This window comes from Arvicanthis niloticus, chromosome 19, assembly GCF_011762505.2.
Source record: "Arvicanthis niloticus isolate mArvNil1 chromosome 19, mArvNil1.pat.X, whole genome shotgun sequence".
Classification (NCBI taxonomy): Eukaryota; Metazoa; Chordata; class Mammalia; order Rodentia; family Muridae; genus Arvicanthis; species Arvicanthis niloticus.
Genome location: NC_047676.1, coordinates 28,157,675 through 28,178,849, shown reverse-complemented (window position 1 = coordinate 28,178,849; position 21,175 = coordinate 28,157,675). Strand labels below are relative to the sequence as shown.

At 37.8% G+C, this 21,175-nt stretch overlaps 1 protein-coding gene across 2 annotated transcripts in view; it reads left to right on the top strand.

Annotated features, from left to right (window-relative positions):
* Positions 1-20,109, top strand: part of LOC117723971 (UDP-glucuronosyltransferase 3A2-like) — a 21,843-nt gene extending 1,734 nt beyond the window's left edge. The window contains exons 2-7 of one of the 2 annotated variants that reach the window (XM_034523574.2): positions 2,077-2,175; positions 8,427-8,541; positions 13,703-14,234; positions 15,747-15,978; positions 17,004-17,223; positions 19,210-20,109. In XM_034523574.2, coding sequence (XP_034379465.1) covers positions 2,077-2,175; positions 8,427-8,541; positions 13,703-14,234; positions 15,747-15,978; positions 17,004-17,223; positions 19,210-19,486 — 1,475 coding nt within the window. In that variant the 3' untranslated portion in view covers positions 19,487-20,109. The remainder of the gene's footprint in view (positions 1-2,076; positions 2,176-8,426; positions 8,542-13,702; positions 14,235-15,746; positions 15,979-17,003; positions 17,224-19,209) is intronic. The other variant, XM_076916107.1, reaches the window with a different exon arrangement.
* The last annotated feature ends 1,066 nt before the right edge of the window (positions 20,110-21,175 follow it).

Below are 21,175 nucleotides of genomic sequence, written 5' to 3'. Positions count from 1 at the left end.
CTTGAGCCTTCTCTCTGTTCTTGTTTAGGAAAACATTCGTCAAGGGCATGGGGTGTCTTTAGCATGAATGCAACTCACCTTTGTAATGTTGCATAAAAAATTCTTATGGAGTAGTTTTATAGTGGCAGTTTTTACACTAGTGTTAAATATTTTGATGCCACATTCTTTTTCCATTTCCCCCTTCTTTCCTCTCCCCAAACTTAAGTAAATACAGCTTCTTGTTCTGTTTCAATAGCAGGACCTCATTTCTCACTAATTGTTGGCACATATACACAAGTACATGCGTATAAACATACATTATGAGTTATAACCTGTTCAGGCTGCATAATGTTACTTGGATGTATGTTTTTAGGGATAACCGTGTTGTCTTGGTTAACTAGTTGTTATGCTCATCCCTAGGGAAGACTATTTCTCCTACTCTCAGCTTTTCTTACTTGGCTTTGTGTGTGTGTGTGTGTGTGTGTGTGTGTGTACATGCTTCCATGTCTGTCTGTCTGTCTAGGGTTGACGGCTCCTGGGATTTCCCACATCTACTTTAGCATGTCTCTGTTGCTGTCCTTGTTTGCCTCATGTTTAGGCAGTCTTGCTGGTAAGACTTTATGAGTTTAGCTTCTGACATTCCCAGGAGACACAACCCCTGAGCAAACTCCATGTTCCTCTGGCTCGTAATCACTCTGCCACTCTTCTGCAATGAGTCTCAGGTGCAGAAGGTGCCTCATCCAGCTGCTTTTGCACTGAGTCTCTGAGGTAATGAAGGTAAGGACCCCAGATCTTGAAACTTCACTTTTTTTCTGTCCCCACTTTCTTGGTTTGTGCAGTTTGAAATGTTCAGTGTTTCTCTGGAAGAGCTCTTACTCATGAGCATCCATTAGAATGGCTGCCTCACTGGGCACTCCTTCTTCTCAGTCTAATGACTGCAGGAGCAAGACACCTCGGGTGTGGTGGCTTCTATCTGAGCTGTTCAGACAACACACATGGGGATGGAAGGAGTGATTCCCTGAGAAGATACATGCTGTTTCCCTGACTTTTCCCCCCAATTTAATCATTATGGTTCTTTTTGTTCCTGAACATTCTTTTCTCTCAGCTTTTGTTTACAATTTCCATTTCATCTTTTCTTATCTTTCTCCTCTTTAGTTCTGGTCTCAAAACAAATGTTCAAAGAAATTGTGGCTAAGGAGAAGTCATTTGTGTAATGATCCTTGTTTCTTTCCCGATGATCATCTTACCTTAGCAGACCAGGGGTACTGCAGAAATCATGTTGTCTCAATTTCTCATGCATCTTGTGTTTTTTTGTAACTACTTCGGGTTGTTCAGTCTTCATGGTGATCCTTGAAGACTTTATTAAAAGGGCATAATCTCAGGTCCAAGAATAGAAACTTCTTCACTGGGAGCTCCATATCCTTTATCTTTATGAAAATTTCTTTCTCTAATATTTTAGGTGCTGCATCTCTCTCCTCAGCAATAACATAAAATTCCAGATAAAGACAGTGTCCATTACATAATGATGGACATGATTACATGACTACAGTATTTTTTTTGAGTCCAATGATGGCAGTGATGGAAAGATACAGTGGAAAGTATACCTGTATCATAGGATAAAGAGTGTCTAAATTTTAAAAAAAAAAATTATTTGTTTTCATTTTTCATTTATGAGTGTTTTGCCTGAATGTATGTCAGTGTATTATGCACATGGCAAGTCTGTGGAGGCCAGAAAAAGGTGTTGGATCTTTTGTAACTCGAGTTTCAGATGATTGTGAGCCATCACATGACTTCTGAGACCTGAACCCAAGTCCTCTGTGAGAATAGCAACCTCTTTTAACTACTGAGACATGTCTCCAGGCATGACCTTCAGATCATTGGTGAAAGATTGCTATTCACCAAAGCTCTAGGGGGTTCATGTTTTGGGTATTACCTACAATATAACTGAGGGTATGGAAGAGCTGGTTTCTATCTAGGCATCCTGAGGCATTCTGTGTTTTTACAGGTAATTTTATATTTTTTAATGTTACCTATCTATGGTAATCAGAACCATTTTCCTTAATCTCCACAAAAATGAACTTTATGTATTGTTTCTAGGTGGAAGCCATCATATATTGATGAGCCGTGTGTCACAAATTCTTCATGGCAGTGGGCACAATGTTACCAAACTTCTTTATAAAACAGTTAACATCCCAGGTATCTTTAAAATCAATTATTACAATAAACTACTTAAATAATAAATGATAACTTTTGTATACAAGGGCTTGACAAAACTTTTGTATTTGGACTTCTCAGAGTTAAATTGTGGTGTGTGAATATGTGGGTGTATGTGTGTGTGTGCCTTTGTGTGTGTGTGTAAGTTTTATAGATCTGATTAGACTATGTAGACTTGGCCACATATGATATACTTTTGTATTTTACTTACTTCCTGGTATAGGTTGACTATAATTACAGTATGTACCCCAAACCTTAATGTGCTGGAATTAGGGATTTTGATGTAGTGGTGTTGAATAATTAATATATTTGATGTTGGCCTAGTAAAATCTGATTGGTCTATTAGGGTAAACACTTTGAAGGGAATTACATTGTCTTAGTAGGGGTGGATTAGTTCTCAGCTGGGTAGGTGTTTATGAAAGAATGAACCTTCCCTTCCCTGGCCTCCTTCATCTCTTTTGTCTTCTGCCTTTGTAACCACATCTGGCACTTTTGTGTTGTGATGCAGTGAAAGCCCATCACAGGATATTCAGGTGACTTTGCCCAATCTTGGATGGTCAATCTTTAGAACTATGAGAAAAATAAGTTTTTAAATTCTTTTTAAAATTTTCAATTTATGTATATTTACATGTGATTATATGTGAGCTTTTGCATGTGAGTGCAAGGGCCCAAGGAGGCCATGAGTCAAGGTTGGATCATTTGGACCTGGAGCTACCAGACAGCTGTGACCTGACTGATGTGGGTGTTGGGAACTGAGCCTAAGTCCTGTGCAAGTATACTACACTCTTTCAACTGTTGAGCCATCCCAATGTAACTTCTAAAATATAAATTAACCAATATTAGATATTTTGTTAGGATACATGATTGAGCTGACCTCACATTCTTAAAAATCAGTAGCTCCCCCAAAACTCTGTACAGTGATATCAGAAGTTCCTATTTAATTTAGTAAATACAGAGACTCATAACCAAGCTGAAGATCATTAATCCCTGCTGATAGATTAAGGCTCAGAAGCTCAGAAAACTTCACTTCCTTGTTCACTGGATATCTTCCTATACATTTAATTTACCTTGACAGTCTGACTTCAGAGCTGTAATTCATTCTTTGCCTGTTTTGCTTGTTTCCACAATTTTGACATATTGTTCATGGCTATAGACTCTGCTCCTTTAATAAGCTATGAGCAAAAAAAATCTCCCAAAATTCTCTACATTTGTGGACCCGGTGTCCTTCATATGTAGGTTTGAGTGTTACAAGATACTTTAGGACAGTAACATTCAAACCTACATATGAAGGACACCAGGTTCACAAAGTATCTTGTCTTTTATTTCTTCATTCTCTTCTTCTCTTCTCTTCTCTTCTCTTCTCTTCTCTTCTCTCCTCTCCTCTCCTCTCCTCTCCTCTCCTCTCCTCTCCTCTCCTCTCCTCTCCTCTCCTCTCCTCTCTTCTCTTCCTTTCTTTCTCACCCAACCATGACCTCCTGTTTGCTTTCACTCTTATGTTCTTTACTTTCGTTTTTCTTAATTTTTCTGAGGCAGGTCCAGGCTCTTATGGAACTCAGCTACTCCATGCCATGGTTGCTCGCAAACTCAAGGGAATGATTTTGTCTTAGCTTCTCAACTTTCGGGATTAGATGCATGAATCACCACACAACTCAGAGGTACTTTCGACACCCACAAAATCTGGACATTTCAGATGCAATAATGCGTTATTCATACTTCTTATTTTTTAGTTGTACAATTTGAGTGGATTTAATGAATGTAGAAATAATATTATTAGGTTATTTTCCCCAAACTTCAATTGAAGTTAAGCATTAAATCATTTAAAATGAAGTAGCTGTTTGGATCTGTTCGGATAACAGACTTTCATTCTGTGATTATTACACCTGAAATACTATATGATGTATTCTGATGGAGTAAATATTTTTAGGGTTTATACATAATTACAATTATTGAATTGGTACCAGGAAGAAGCGTTTAATGGGTTGAAGTTATAGTTCTTTTCCTTCCTATATCAAGCGCCCTTAGACTCATTGAAAGTAACTTTCTTATCTATCTATTTATTTGATTTGACAAAGAGTCCTATGTATCCTGTGGGTATTTGGCTGGAAACACTGAGGGTTGGTTCCTCAAGGGGAAGTTAGGCACAGCAGCTGTAGCTACAGCTGTTCATTAAAGGGCTTCTCCATGGTTCCTCATGGTACGACCCCAATTACATGAGAAAGTCCATGAGTTTTGCAGGCTTTATTTTCATGGCAAATGTAGATGGATCTGGATGTGCACCTCCCTCAAACTCAGGGCAGACTTGAGTTAAATAGGGAGGGAGAGAGAGATGGGAGGGGCTGGGGAAGAATGCTTAATTGGCTCTGCCCTCTGGCCTTCAGGTACCTCATTAGTATGTAAATCTCTCTAGGGCCTGAGGCATGTTCCTCATGACTGATGGCCTTAGACCTCTCTATGGGAGGAGCTGTGGAGGGCTGAAGCTAAATGAAAAGAACCAGGGCCTGGGAGCAGAGCCAAACTCCTGCTGTCTAATAAAAGTCTATGGGCTCCAGGCTTAATGCTTGACCAAGCACCCAGTTGCTTCTCACAGCCCACTGCCCCACAGTATCCCAGGAAGGTTTCAAAATTGCTTTGTAGTAAATAATAACATTAATTTTTCTTTTCTTTCTTCCTCTACTTCCTGAGTTTCTGGATAATAACTGTATAACAGAAAACCTGATTGTGAGTATTTCTCAGGATCAAATGTAGGACTTTGTACACACTAGACAGTAACTTTAACAGCTGAGCAATGTATCAAAACCTGTATGTCTCACTTCTTATCAAGCATATATCTCAAGTTAATTGTTGTTCTTGTTTTGGTGGGACCAATCCAATATTATCACTGATCTTCAGTCATTCGATATAAATATTCAGACTAGGACATGTATGTATAAGTGCTCTGGGTTACCAGATAGCCTTTAACCCTTCTATCAGACTGGTTCTTATTTGTAGTGGAGATTAGGTGAAACAAAAACAAACAAACAAGAAAATAAAAAACCCAGATATATAAATATGATAAAGTCTCTAATTCAGAGTTCATCTTTTAGATTAGAACCATAGGCCTATCTTTTTCTAAAGTCGTTGCTTACTTTAGACCTTTGGAACTAAATATATAACAGTTTCATTCAATATGTAAGGTGAAGTTGATTCAATAGTATTGGGTATACAGAAATTAAAATATGCTTTTATACTCAAATACGAGAATTTTCATACACAGAGAAACAGACAGACAGACAGACAGACACACACACACAGACACAAAGAGAAAGAGAAAGATACAGAGACAAAGACAGAGAGAGAGAACTGCATTTAACTAAAGAAACCTCCTATATAAACCTGGAAATAGAGCTAACCACTAGAATTTAGGAGGCTCATGAGTGCTCAAACCATTGGTGACAATGACACCCCCTGCCTGCATCTATGGACAGTCAGCAGTAATATTCCAAGCAAGGCACTCACATGAGTCATTCCTCATCCTTGCTAAAAGTCAGGTCCAGTGTAGGCAATCACAGTTGTAGTGAGGTCCAGATAGAGGAAGCCCTGGCTTGTTCAGGAGATAGTGTTTAATGACCCTTTTCCCTCCATCCAGTCCTTATCTGAGTTTTATCTCCTCCTGTACTATGATCTCTGACCCCAGAGAGTGGTGAAGATAATGCTCCTTTTAGGGCTTAGCACTAGACAGCCACTTGTTCTCAGCACATCGAGGAGACATGGTTCTTTGCATTTATTGCAGTTTGCTGCACAAAATTTCTCTAATGAAGGCTGATAGCAACACTTATAGTACATGGGTATAAACATAAATATCGATAAGGTGATTTGAAAAATATGTTCATTTAGTGAAATGAAAGTAGTAATTTCTTCCATACAGAATATGGCTTCCCTGCCATGGACTTTTGAAGAGGTTTACAAAACCTCTTCAAAATGGGTTCATGATGGGTACTTTTCCCCCCTGTACTTTAAATCCAGTCAGAAGGTAGATGATTGCCTCTATCACACTGGGCACATTTTCCAGGCAGGTCAAACTTTTACCATAGAAGGTCCATCATTATGTAAAACCATTGATGACTTTTGACCCTTAGTGGTATTTGTAGCACCTTCTGGCAAGAAGGGAGGTGGCTTTAAGCCAGTTCGTACTTGAATTTGCTCTGCCTTAGAATCAAAGTCTGTGGTGACCTCAGCATTGTTATCTAGTTCTGCTAGGCACTCAAGAGTATTGGCTACAGTCTATGCTGTCTTAAAGTCTTCATTGGCCTCTGGATCAACAACTCATGGGAATGTTTCCCACACTAGCACTGGGGCTTTTTGTTTGATCACTTTTAACTTCTGAGGTCAGCATTATCTAAGTATAAATGACACCTCTATTTAAACAATTTAAAAGTTGTTTTATGTATGGTTTTGACAGTAAATTTGTTTACTGACTATATGTGTGTGTGTACACATGCTCATGTGAAGATCAAGGAACAAACTGCAGAAATTTTCAGTATCTGAGTGCTAGGAATCAAACTCAGACCATCAGATTTAGCAGTGAGTGCCTGAATAGGCTGAGCCATTTCACTGGCACTTTGAGATGTTCTTTTCTTCCTTTAAATTCATCTTCTAAGCTAATATATGACCATATGTCACCTATATAATCTTTAGTTTTGTTTAGCTGTTCCTTATTTCTCTCTTAATCTTTTTTTGTCATTGCTTTATTTCCCTTGGTAATGGTGTGAGTCTTTCTAAGCTTATAAGACCCAACTAACATCCTCAAAAAGAATGGTCACAGTCATGGCAATTTTGAGAGTTTTTTTCCATGCCTTCTTTTAATAGCATTTTCAAAAATCTGTAGACATGTAATCAATAGGAATAGAAAGGGCATTTTCCCGGATTCTGTGTGATTGATGTCTGTGTTGTGTGGGCATAAGCATCCAGTTGGATTTAGTCAACTGCATATTGTGTTGTGTTGGGGATCCATCCTAACAGTTTATTAAGCTCACTGCCTGGTAGATTCACAGATAAGAGGCCTTCCACTGAGGAGAGTCATGCACAGTTGGTGCTGGCATCTACAATCATGACTGAGTTGAGATGCCATGTTAGGGTGGGACTGTGTCCCATGTGCCAGGAACAATGAAAGGAAGTTCCCAACCCTATATTCTGTCTTTAAACACAAATCACTGAAACTCTGTAGTGAAGATCACTTGAGAATTCTGTTTTTGGCCTACTTATCTTGGTTTGAAATTCTCATCAATAACAAGAGAGGAAGGATTGAGGATATGGATATATATATTGCAAAATGAGAGATATAGCTTGAAATTTTCAGAAATGAAACCTCACAATAGACTCAGACTTTTCATTGTTCATGAGTAATATTGGGGAAGAGCCAGACTGGCCAGTTGGAACATGGAAGACTGTTTCTGCTTCCTTCCTTCCTTCCTTCCTTCCTTCCTTCCTTCCTTCCTTCCTTCCTTGTTTTCTTCCCTCCATTCTTTCGGTTTTTTTTTTTTTTTTTTTTTTTTTTTTGATTTGGCATTTTGACTGAAGGTGGAGCCATTTACTTACCGAAACAAGCAAGCAAGCAAGTAAACAAACCGACAAACAAACAACAAGGCAAAACCTGTTTTTGTTAACACATGCTTGTAATAAAAGTGCTTGGCAGCTTCAAGAAGTAGGTTTGTGAGTTGAAGCCAACTGGGGTACTGAACATGACTCTACCACAAAACAAACAACAACCAACCAAAGAAACCACAAACATGAAATGCGTAGAAACTAAAAGTAACCAAGCAAACTAACACTTTATGTATTTCATTTTAATATTTCTTTGAAACACAGAGAACTGCAATCAACTGACTTGTAATTCACAACAAACTTTAACAAAATATGGTGACAAAGTTGATGAATTATATCAATTTAGAATGTTTACATTCTGAATTTTCTTATATGTACAGTGTAAAATAATAGCTGAGTCTTTAAATGAAAGCTATTGTTAGAATTTTTCATTATGTAGACTCCATAAAAATTCTTGAGTTATTTTAAAGTATCAATAAATATGATTAGAATACAGAATAGAATGGATTCAAAGAAAAGCAAACCCACTGGAAAACAAAAATCATATTTTCACAAAGATGTGACATTATTTAAAATAATTGTTTTTATCACCATAATAATGTTTGGTATATTGTGATAAATTTAAATTTTACTCAATTGGTGTTTTTTTTTAGATTTTAGAGAGGAAAAACCATCATACCAGGTTATAAATTGGCATCTACCTGAAGATCAGCAAAAGAAACTTGATAATAAAGAGAATCTCCTTGCAAAAGAATTATCTCATGGCAGGTAATGTGTTCCAATTCTTAGAATCATAGTATTGCTAGACTTAAAAGTGAGTATATGATGGATGCATGATGCTTTGAGTGAGCTTAAGAGAACTCATGACTGGGTGAGTTGATGGCTATAGGGATGGATGTGCTTGAATTGTGCATGGTAGATGATTCATAGCTAGATAAACTATGGGCTGGAATAATTCTCTAGAAAGTTGAAGGTGTGCCTTTGGGCCTTATTACCTACAAGTTGCCTGTCAATAAGTTTCCTGTCATCTGTGCCAGTCCTGTCACTTCAACTTCTCTACTCAGGGAAAGAAAAGCCACCTTCTTCAATGTACTTTGTCACCTTCCTATGTAAATTCACCAATAGAGCTAATGCCTGTAGGCTTAGAGTTCTCAAAACCTACTTTAATAAGGATTCTTAAATGCTTCAGTCACCATTCTAGTCCACTTATCAAAGATAGGGGGGAAGGTTGGTTAATAAGAGAATGTAGACGTGTTTAGAAGTAGTTCTTTGGGGTAATTCGAAACATGAATCAGTAGTGGTAGTCCAGTCCAATCAGCCAACACCAAAGGCAAATCAATTGCTTGACCCATAAGAAACATTAAGGCTCTGAGCAATGAGCATGAATCCAAGGAGGTGACAGGAAGCAGCCAGAATGCCATGAGAAGTTCTTTGGCATGTTTCTTTCTATCAGGTTATGACAAGCAAAACCAGTGAAAACCAGCAAAGCATTGCAAGGCGACTCAATGCAAGGGCATTCTCTCATGTCTGTGGGGTTTTATTTACAGTCTTTCTAAACATTATGTGCCATCTTAACCATCTGCTACAACAGAGCATTCTATGCCCTCTTATGACATGTCTGCTTCAGCAAAACATCCTCTCATAAATATGCTTCCAGAAAAACATCATATGACAGAAATGAGTTGTTAGAAAAACCAGAAATTTGCACCTTAAACTCCCCTGAATACATGAAAGTATTTTTTTCTCACATAATATATTCTGATTACAGATTTCCCTCCACCTACTCCTCCCAGTACCTCCCTAATAGATCCACTACCTTTCTGAATTTCATCAGAACACAAACAGGTTTCTAAGGGGTAATAATAAAACATAATAAAATTAAATATGATAAGATAAAACCAAAACTATCACATCAGAGTTAGATAAGAAAAACAACCAAAAAGAAACATGGCTAAGAAAAGACCCAGATCTCACAAGCTTTCACACTCAGAAATCTCATAAAAACATTCAACTAATATGTGTGTGTGTAAATTTGTATATATGTATTTACATGTGTATGTTTGTATGTATGTATGTATGTATGTATGCATGCATGTACGTATCTATACATATGACCTGATGCAGGCTCTGTACAAGTCTCTCTGAGTTCATATGAGCTTTGCTCATGTTTAGATGGCCTTGTTTTCTTGGTGTTCTTCATCCACTTTGGATCCTACAGTCTTTATGCCTCCTCTTCCTCAGGGTTCTCTGATACCCGAAGGGAGGGAGAGATTTGATGCAGACTTCCCATTTAGGGCTAAGCACTGCATAATGCTTGGCTTTGGGTCTATATATTTATTCCCATCTGCTGCAAGGAGAAGCTTTCTAATGATGGCTGAGCAAGGCACCAATCTATTCATATAGCAGAATGTCATTAGGTGTCTTTATACTGCTGCCTAATGTTTTTTTGTTTTGTTTTGTTTTAGACCCATAGTATTTGGCTTCCATAGGTCTCTGACATATCTAGCATCAGGCCCTTTGTCACCCAAACAATGTTGTATATGGGCTTTATGTAGTGAAGTAGGTCTAAAGTCAAATCTAAAGTTACTGGTTGGTTACTCACACAAGCTTTGTGCTACAATTTTTCTAGCATATTTTGCAGGCAGGACAGCATAGTAAATTAATGGGTTTTTGGCTGATTCATGTCTACATTTCTATTTTGGCAGTGTACAGGGTATGTTCCTGTTCCTGTACCAAAGATGCTTGAACCTAGACTCTATATAGTTGGCAGATCAATTTCTTCATGTTCAGTGAGTTGTGTAGGTGTTTTCTTCAGCAGTAGAGCCTGCTGCCAATTTGTGAGGGCATCCTACAGTTTTGGTAACTGCCTATGTTGTTTGAGGTTAACCATGGAACCCCTTTGGCTAACAAATCATTTAGATGCAACTCAGTTATGGTACTGGAAGCTCATTTTGTGACAAGAGATGGCCAGTCGGGACTCTATCTACCACATTATTTGACAATTTTAATTAGATTGCCTTTATATATTTATATTTTAGAAAGAGTCTACTGTATTAGGTTTCCATGATATCCGTCAGTGTCCCCTTAATCTCAGCTGTGTCTTCTTGTATTCCCTCCATCATCACTCTTTGCATCTGACTGGATTTTACTATTCCAGCAACCTACTTCCACACAGAAATTATCTATTCTATATTTATATTCTTAAGGGGACCTATTTGTGCCTACTAGTCCCTTATGCTATATCTAACCTCTGTGGTTCTATGGATTGTAGCTTCACTATCATTGACTTTACCACCAATAGCCACAGGTAAGTTTAAAAACTTTCAGTGACAAGGTGATCCAGCTGAGCCTGAGGTTTAGTCCTTAAATGAGATATACATGACCTCCTTTGTCTTCCACAGGGATTGCATGTACAGATATGTCTTTTAGTTAATTCCATTGCTCTTTCTCTCTTCTCCATCTTTGAAAATTCAACTTAACAATCAAGCGGTGCTTATACATAATTTTTTTCTGAAAAGGATTCTCATTTACAGACATTTAGAAACCATATTTCTTTCATCACATATTTAAAAGAATTGTCAAATTGAACCTTAGTCTAATTGGGTTATATACATCTATTTATTTATTTATTTATTTATTTATTTATTTAAAATTTATTTATATGCATTTAAAACTATTTTACCTTCATTTCAAGTCTGGACTCTTGAGGGGTGATTCAAATTGGGTTATTATTTTATACATTTAAAACTCACACATACACACACACACACACATACACACTCATGTATGGTCTTCTCAAGTATGAACTTCTAGGAGTGGTTCAATTTACAATTGCGATACAGTCAAGTTGCTGAGTACAGAAACTTCTTGATTTTTTTTTCAATTGATTTCCTTTAAAGGGATTAAGCTATTTTAAACAAATTTATCCTACACATACTACATTTATTTGGCAATCATTACGTGAAAAATTTAAATGGAATACCAGCAATAATTTTAGAGAATTATGCCTTCTTTGCCTTACATTCTATTACTATAACAGAAAAACTGATTTGGGTGACTTTAGACTGAAAAACATTTTATTTGGGTCACAGTTGTGGAAGTTTTGGCACATGGCATCAACAACACTCAGCTTTGGGGATGGCATCAGGATAAACAATGTTGAAAGTGAGTGTGCCTGGAAGTCTAAACACAATAGAAAGATCAGGCATATGTTTCCCTACTACCTGCCACAGGCACCGACTCAAAGTCCAATGAGGACTACTTTAACCATATAGGAGTGCTTCTAATGACCTTCTACTAAGGTGTCCTCTAAAAGGTCCTGCTACCTCTACACAGTTGTATTGATTAGGATATCTCTGAGAGACGATCCCTTGATTACAAAGAAGATGTACTGTGAATCGAAGTTGAGTCTGAAAGTGAGCAAAGATGCTTCTGGACTAACATCTTGTGGAATTTTGATACATGTTGACATGGTGCATTAGCTCATCTTACCAGGTTTCTTATCTATCTGATAAGCATTGACTTGAGAGGGTTTCTGGAAAAGGGCTACAAGTAGGTGTTATCAGTAGGATGATTAAAATTTAGCACCATCTTCAGTGAATATTTGAGCCAATACGAGTTAGAAATTCTAATAGTAAGCTTCCAATCACACATATGTTTTTTATTAGGATTTTAAGATAGCATGCAAAGTAACATATTTTGATGTGTGTGTGTGTGTGTGTGTGTGTGTCTGTATGTGTGTATGATTATCCTTAGTGGTACCTTGCCTTCTTCCTCCACAGGTCTTTTTCATGACACCTGCATCTCTCTTGATGCCTTTCCCCCCCTCTCATTGCCTCTTTTCTAATTTCATAACATAAGAAGGCAAACACCACACAAACACACACAAATTTAAGTTTAAGTTTTACATACAACAGACAAAAAGCACTAGGTTTCTACATTGTTTTTCTAATTGTTTAAGTTCTAGGCTGAAAGTTGAAACATGTTCAGCCTAGTTCCAATATTATCATTGGGATGCTCTCTTTATGGGACAAAACATCCGAGCTAAGATACAGATGATTAAAAGAAATAAGTTTATCATTGAGGATTACAATAGTTGTAATTACACTACTTATACAGACTGGCAGGGGAACAATACCCTGACTCAAAATCTCATTATATAACATGAGTTAAACAGCATTATACACCTGCATATGGTAACTGATCCTCTGAGATCTACTATAATTCAATGATGTTTCCCAAGACAGAAGAAATCAAACTCATATTGATGATAAATGGGAATTATATCCTTGGAGGAAATATGATGGAAGTGGGGTTTTTTTTGAAGCAGCAACACCTCCACCAGAATGATTAAAGCTGAAGGTTTTGCTAAAGAGCTGTGATTCAGATGGAAGACTGATGCTACATGGTCACCTAGAGTTCTCTCTCTCTCTCTCTCTCTCTCTCTCTCTCTCTCTCTCTGTCTGTCTGCCTCTTGGTCTCTCTCTATCTGTATGTCTCTCTGTTTCTCTCTGTGTGTGTCTCTTTCATAAGCAAAGATTACTAAGAAGTAAAGAAATTAAAAATATACCTTATTTTATGAAAGCAATATGGTTTGCATAAGGATTAATACTAATGATTGTCTATTTTTAAGTAGGATAAAAGAAAAAAATTCAGGGTACAGAACCTCTTTTCATGAACATATTAGAAATCATTTTTTCCTAAGTGAGTCACAATTTTATTTAGCCCAGGCACTCCCACCTCAAGGTCTCAATGTTAGACTGACCTTTAACTCTTGATCCTCCTGTCTCCATTTCCAAAGTGTTAGAATTATAGTCCTGTGCTTTTCTAGCTGTAGAATATTTTCATTGAGCATAACATCATTCCAAAGAGTGTGAAAAATGTCAAAATATTTTTGGTGTTCATATATTTGTTTGTTTGTTTATTACAGGTCCAGACATCACACCATTGTAAAATTTTATCAAAACTTTGGCAACTTATGCAGTCACTTATTAAGCAGAAAGGACATCATGGAGTTCTTACAAAATGAGAACTTTGACCTAGTACTTCTTGATTTTGTAGATTTCTGTTCTTTACTGATCACTGAAAAGCTTGGCAAACGATTTGTGTCCTTTCTTCCCATTCAGTTTAGCTTTATGGACTTTGTGTTACCAAGCCCCTTTTCTTATGTTCCAGTGTATGGTTCTGGTCTAACTGACCAAATGGACTTCTGGGGCCGAGTGAAGAACTTTCTTATGTACTTTGATTTCTCTATGAAACAAAGGGAAATACTTTCTCAATATGACAGTACTATCCAGGAACATTTTGCAGAAGGCTCTCGGCCAGTTTTGTCTGACCTTCTACTGAAAGCTGAGCTGTGGTTTGTCAACTCTGACTTTGCCTTGGATTTTGCTCGTCCTCTGTTTCCCAACACGGTCTATGTGGGAGGCTTACTGGACAAACCTGTGCAGCCAATACCCCAAGTGAGTATTAGCTCTCAATTTATATTTCATTCAGAGACCTTCAGTACTCAGTGGTGGTTGTCACTTGGCAGAGATGACCTAAAAGGAAGTAACTTAAGGTAAGGAAGGTATTTTCAACCTACATTTTTAGGGTTGTGAATGTACAGTGTCAGAGTGCCCCGTGCTGCTGATGAAGACCTGGTTATAAGGTAAGAGGTATGAGTTTCATGTGTCCAACTGTAGTCCTGGATTTGGTAGAATAACTCTTTAAGTTAGTGTTGATATTTTAATCAAACTTTGATATATGTATATATCTCATATATATATATATATATATATATATATATATATATATATATATATATATAATGTTTGCACATTTTATATTTGTTTAGGATGCAGGCTTTTCATGTTGAAACATATACCCCTTTCATAATACATGTATCTAAGTAAAATTTTGCATGACTGGTAACAAGAACTGTGTCTATTATTCTGTGTCCCCAGTCTGTTGAGCCCTTTATACTTCATTCAGCTGCTGACAAAACTGACTCTAGGACAGACAGAAAATCTGAAACTTGTGAGATTAAATTATGTGGGAAAGACCAAACAAAATCTTTCATCAAGAAAGTCTAATATAACATAGACTAAGTGGCAAATGAAGTGAAACACTTAAGAATTGATGGCACTTCCTCAGTACGTATTTGAGGCAGTTGTACAGGGAAGAATACTTCTCAGCCAATTCTATCAGTCTACCATTACTCTGTAACCACAGTTAAAGAATAAAAACAGATGACAAGAAAGTATAGAACAAAGCTGGTGAAGAAATTTTGTATATTCCATTGTATGTTTCTAGCATAATTATAAAATCATATGATTGATATAAAAAAACAGTTTGTGGAAGCCTCAAATTGTTAAACATAGAACTACTCTTAACTTAGGTTATTAACAAGCTTATACTTTAAGCAACAGAAATCAGTCATTAAAATAAAATCTTGTATGTGAATGTATGTATATATGTATATATGTGTATGTTGTTAGCTAAAGGCTGAAAACTCAGACACTTACAACATAAATATTGGGAGTTTGAGGACATAGGAAGCTCTTTGAGAGCCAACCTGAGTAACTTCATGGTACAATATGGAAACACTGATTTCCTAAAGCCACCACCCCTCAAATTCTTTGTTTCTGTGTGACTTTTTGGAGACCCATCATCACCAAACTCAGTGGCTGAGTCTGAGTATTGGACCTAAGAGTGTGACTGAAAATAATCTGGGAAATTTTGGAAATAGACCTCTGTCAGTAAAACCACAGGCTACACAATTCATAAGAGCCCACGGTGAAGAGATGGCTGCTAATAGAGGCAGTAAACACGACACAGCACACGACACAGCTGCACAGGGCCTGTGAGGGATTGTGTCATACGAACATGAGCAGCTGAAGTATGAGTTTGTTCAGTACCCAGCCTGCTTTCAAGTTCTTGCTGCCTTGGCATTTTACACTGTCTTTGCCTTCTTCACTCTTTGATTCCTCTAGGACTTGGAAAATTTTATCACTCAGTTTGGAGACTCAGGTTTTGTCCTTGTGGCCCTCGGCTCCGTAGTTAGCAAGTATCTGACCAAGGAAGTTATTAAGGAGATGAACAGTGCCTTTGCTCACCTCCCTCAAGGGGTGCTATGGACATGTAAGAGTTCTCTTTGGCCCAAAGATGTCAGATTGGCCCCAAATGTCAAAATCATGGATTGGCTTCCACAGACTGACCTTCTGGGTAAGCTCCTCCTAGACCTGTTACTTTACTTTCATTCAAATGCTTTTGTAACATATTTGATATCTGATGTCTGAATGCTTGGACTAGTAGAAGACAAGGCTACTTACAGGAAAAGACTTATATATAGGAGTCAAGAAATAGCAGCTAGAATTCTTGGAGGGATCAGGCTGTATTCTAGACTGGCTATAGTAGTAACTGCCTTATTCTTTCCAAATCAGAAAGTTTTCCAGTCCCTAATTAGATATGATCAGTTATGGTGCCTTGATGTAACAGTATCTAGCATTAAATAGTATTAATCTATCAGCATCTTGGACAATATGTGAACTATAACTATTGTCTGGTGCAGCTGGCTGTATTTGTTGCCATTATTCTCTCAAGGATGTGAGAATACATCAGCAATTTAAAAACACAAGTAGAATGTAAGCATTTAGACACAACTTGGTTGTCAGCTACAGGCTGAAAAGTCAGACAATTACGTTAATTTTGGGGGGTTGTGGAAATAGAAAAATGGCTCACTTTCCAGGGAATATAGGTAGATTTTGTGTGAGGTATGGTTGAGGAATGATTTCTATAGGATCATAAGAAACATTTGATTGCCTTCAAGATGAAGCAACATATAGACCTTTACATCTAGAAGTGTCTGATCTAGTATCTCCCTTTGTAATCTTTCCTTGAAATAGAGGAGATAGCACACAGAATATAAGGTTTATAAGAGAGCAGATATGGAAACCAAGAGAAGGAACAGGTGAGAAATATGAAGAAAAAAGTATCAGCAGAAGAGACGAGAAATAATAGGACAGAAAACATGCCTGGCTTATCACTCTCTGAATGTCTTTGTATCAAGTAAGGCATTGATTTCTCTGCAGAGGGAAGGTTAGACATCATATCTTGGAACATCACAAATATCAAAAGCAAAACCAATAAGTCCATTTTCCTTATCATGGGTATTTCTTGAGTCTGCTGCTTTACTCGGTATCTGAAGCTTTCACAGTGATATCTGGGACTATCTTTCTCCTTTGCACCAGCTCATCCTAGCATCCGTCTGTTTGTCACCCATGGGGGGATGAACAGTGTAAACGAGGCCATCCAGCATGGAGTTCCCATGGTGGGCATTCCATTTTGTGCTGACCAACCTGAAAACATGGTCCGAGTAGAAGCAAAGAAAATTGGTGTTTCTGTTCAGATACAGACGCTCAAGGCAGAGACGTTTGCGCTCACAATGAAAGAAGTCATAGAAGACAAGAGGTATGCAGCTCTCTGGGGTTGTGGTCCCTTAGGCTGAATGGAAGCCTGACAAAGGGAACTGTGTAGTGCGTTTTCCATTGAAAGCAGAGACTCATGCAGCTCTTGCCCATTCAGCTCAGTGACTTAATCCAATAGCAAAAATATTCACATTTCAATGTTCTAATGGCTTAAATCTGACATACATCTGTTACCTTTGGTAACAGTATTAATATCTTCTTCTTTCCATGGTATATGGTGTAAAATGTGTTTTTCTTTGGTACAAACAGTGACCACTTCTCTTAACTCCCTGCCAGCCTGCCTCCCAGTTTCTAGTCCAGCCCTTTCAAAGGCTTCTTTTAGCCAACTGTTCTTCCTTCCCTTTCCCTCTGCTTAAACTGTCTCTTCTCCCAGTTTTCCCTGTACTAGTAGCTCCAAACTATAACAACTGTTCTAGCCTATCTACTCAGCTCAGCTTCTCCTTACTGAATCAACAGTCTCTTAACAGTATCTTCTGCAACAACTGCCTTCTCCTCACTCTGATAACCCAATTCACTTTCTCAGCCTCTGCTGCCTTTTTTTATGTTCCATCCTCTTTCCAGAAATCCAAGAAACAACCAACACTGAAAGGCATAGGTCAAGCAGCTCTGTCAGATAAGAAAATTTTCCCATTAATTTATTTATCCATTTATTTTATATCCTGATTGTAGTTCCCTCCTTCCAGTTTACTTCTGACATAGTCCCTTCCCCTCCCAACTCACTTCTCATCCGAAAATGGGACCTTTCCCCCTTTATCAACCCACCTAGGCACATCTCCTCCCCTTATCAACCCACCCTGGCACATCTGCCCCTTCTTATAAATGAACCCTGACAATCAAATCACTACAGGACTAAGCACATCCTTATCAATGAGTCCAGACAAGGCAGGCCAGTTAGTGAAACAGAGTCCACAAGCAGGCAACAAAGTCATGGACAGCTCCCTCCTCAATTATTGGGGGACCTGTATGAAGACCAAGCCACACATCTGCTACATGTGTTGGTGGTGGCATGGGGAGCTAGGGTAAGTCCGTGTACTCTTTGGTTGGTGGTTCATTCTCTGGGACTCAAGGGTCCAGGTTCTTTGACTCTGTTAAGCTTCTTGTGGAGTCCCTATCCCCTCATGGTCCTCCAATCCTTCCCCAAACTCCGCTGTAACACTCACTGGATGTGGTCTACTATTTGGCCATGGGTCTCTGCATTTGTTTCTGTTAGTTGTTTTGGTTCACTTTCCTGGCCCTCTCTCTCTGGATTTCCCTACATCTGACCTTCCCACTGTGTTCCCCTCCCCATGCCCTCTCCCATCCAGTTTGCTTTCTCCAATGATTGTTGTAGTTCTCCATCTAAATATTTTCCCTTCACAAATGACTTATAATCATTCTGTGTAAGTTTTGCTTTTACATTGAACTTTAAAAAATGGTTTTGGACCTATTCTCTAAATTTTTTGCTTATATGTAGTGTATTTTGACCAAATCCAAACCTTAACCTCTCCTCCAACTCTTCCTTGTAATCTTTCAAACAGCACCATCTCAACTTTTACAATCTTTGATTTTATTTATTATTTATTTATTTATTTATTTATTTATTTATTTATTTATTTATTAAACTACTCTTTAACCAATTGCACTCAACTATCCACATGTTCATAGTTTTGGTGGGGGTCATCTACTTGGCTATGGAAACTTTCAGATGGACTAGAGTAACAATATTTATTTTGTTTAGAGTTGACCTATAGATATGCACTAGAAATTGTCTGTGTATGTGAGAGAGGGGAGAGAGAGAGAGACAGAGAGAGACATAGAGAGAAACAGAGAAAGACAGAAAGAGACAGGCACACAGAGATAGAGACAGAGAGGGAGCGAGATAGATAGATAAATAGATGGGCTTGTTTATATTTATATATGTGTGTTTGTGATGTAAGATTTAAATACTGGCACAGCAAATTGGTAACACTCTCTCTGTCTATGTTCACAGGTACAAGTCTGCAGCAATGGCTTCCAAGATTATCAGGCAGTCCCACCCACTGACCCCTGCCCAGAGGCTTGTGGGCTGGATAGATCACATCTTGCAGACAGGGGGTGCAGCACATCTCAAGCCACATGTTTTCCAGCAACCATGGCATGAGCAGTATCTCCTGGATGTCTTTCTCTTTCTGCTAGGGCTCATGCTGGGCACCTTATGGCTTTGTTTAAAGGTTCTTGGTGCTGTGGCCAGGTATCTGAGTGGAGTGAGGAAGGTCAAACAGGCATAATGCTGAAATCCTGTACTTGGCTCTGATGTGGGGATGGGAGGTCTGTGGCTCTTCAGAGGACTTCCAAAATTCAGCACAGAGCACCTCCAGAATTCTCTTTCTTCATCTTCTACTGATGTACCTGAGATGGTACCTCACTACTTTTAACCCCTTTGCTTGTTGTTTTCCTCCTATGATCTTCATCCTTACTTAGACATAAATCATTTGCATCATCTATTTCTCCTCCCACTCATTTATCCTGAACACACCAGCTTCAATAGGGCGGTCCTCCCAGTGGCCCCTCATGTTCTTCCTCTCTTTATTCCTTCTATCATTTGGGATTTAAAAGACATATTTGGCAAATTGCGTTGGCTTGTAATTCTTTTTTTCTTTAAACACTCTTCTGAGCTCAGAACACCTGCTCTGCCTTTCTCCACTCTTTTCCTTAGGCAGGGACAGCAATCATTCTCAGGCTATACTATAATGAATTGATCTAAGAAGATACAAAGTAGAAAAATATAATAATTATTGTTTCATAAAAACTGGGAAAAATAATGTTCCACTCTAAGAAAATACTTTCAAAATGCTCCTGACATAAATGATTTATTTCTAAATGTTGAGAAATTAAAAAGGAAAGAACCTGTTGTCTGTTTATTTATTGGAGTAATGTGTGTTTTTAAAGTAGAATAAGCCAGAGCTTTATAAATATATGTAGAGTGAGTTTCAGTATTGTTAACTAAAATGATGCAAATGAAGCACCTAGTTTATCTTTTCATATTTTTTAAGATGCTAAGAGTTGATGTGCCATGAATAGTGAACATCTATGCTTCATACACTGTACTTTTATTCTTGAAAAGAACTATGTTAGAGAATCACATGATGGTTCTTCTACGCTATGAGCATATAATACAGTGTGAAAAAGCTGCACACATCACAGTTCACAATACCCACAGGTGTGCCAAGGCTTTATGTACAAAACATGTTAAAATGAACAAAATAGATCCATGAAATGGATCCATGAAATTAAATACACACCAAAATGAGTGGTCTTCATCTTCTCACTAGGATTTTTATGACCACAAAAAGCATGAAAAACTAACACAACTAATGTTTAAAAATATCTTGAGTGTCAAATTCTCAGTTAAAGACTAACACATATGCAGATGACCTTGGGATTTACTGCTTGGGTTTCATAGTTGTTTAGATGAGCCTTTGAGAATCCACTGCATACCACTGAGCAAACAATTTTCTAAATAATTTGATAATGCCAAGAGCTGTGTTCTTTTGTTTTCGAAGAGATATACAGAAATAACAATATGAAAAAATTAGTATCCAAGTGAAAGTGTACTTCAATTTAAAGTTTGACTAAGAATTTACAATTTGTTAAAGATGGGCTCTTCTAGATAGTTACATGGGATTTTGTAACCTTATTTACACCTGTACATTTTCTTTTTTTCATTTCTTTATTTTATATTTTATTTACATTTCAGATGCCATCCCCCTTCCCCATTTTCCCTCCCTAGAAAACCCCTATCCCATGCCCCTTTTTCTTTTTGCTTTTATACAATTTTTTAAGTGTTAGTCAAAGGCTTTATACATTTGGTAATGCTCAATCAGAAGTGTAACCCAATACCCAACCTAGATATATAAACTATCTTTGACTGGTGGAGACACATAGACATCTGCCTCCATCCCCCCTCTCTTTCTCTC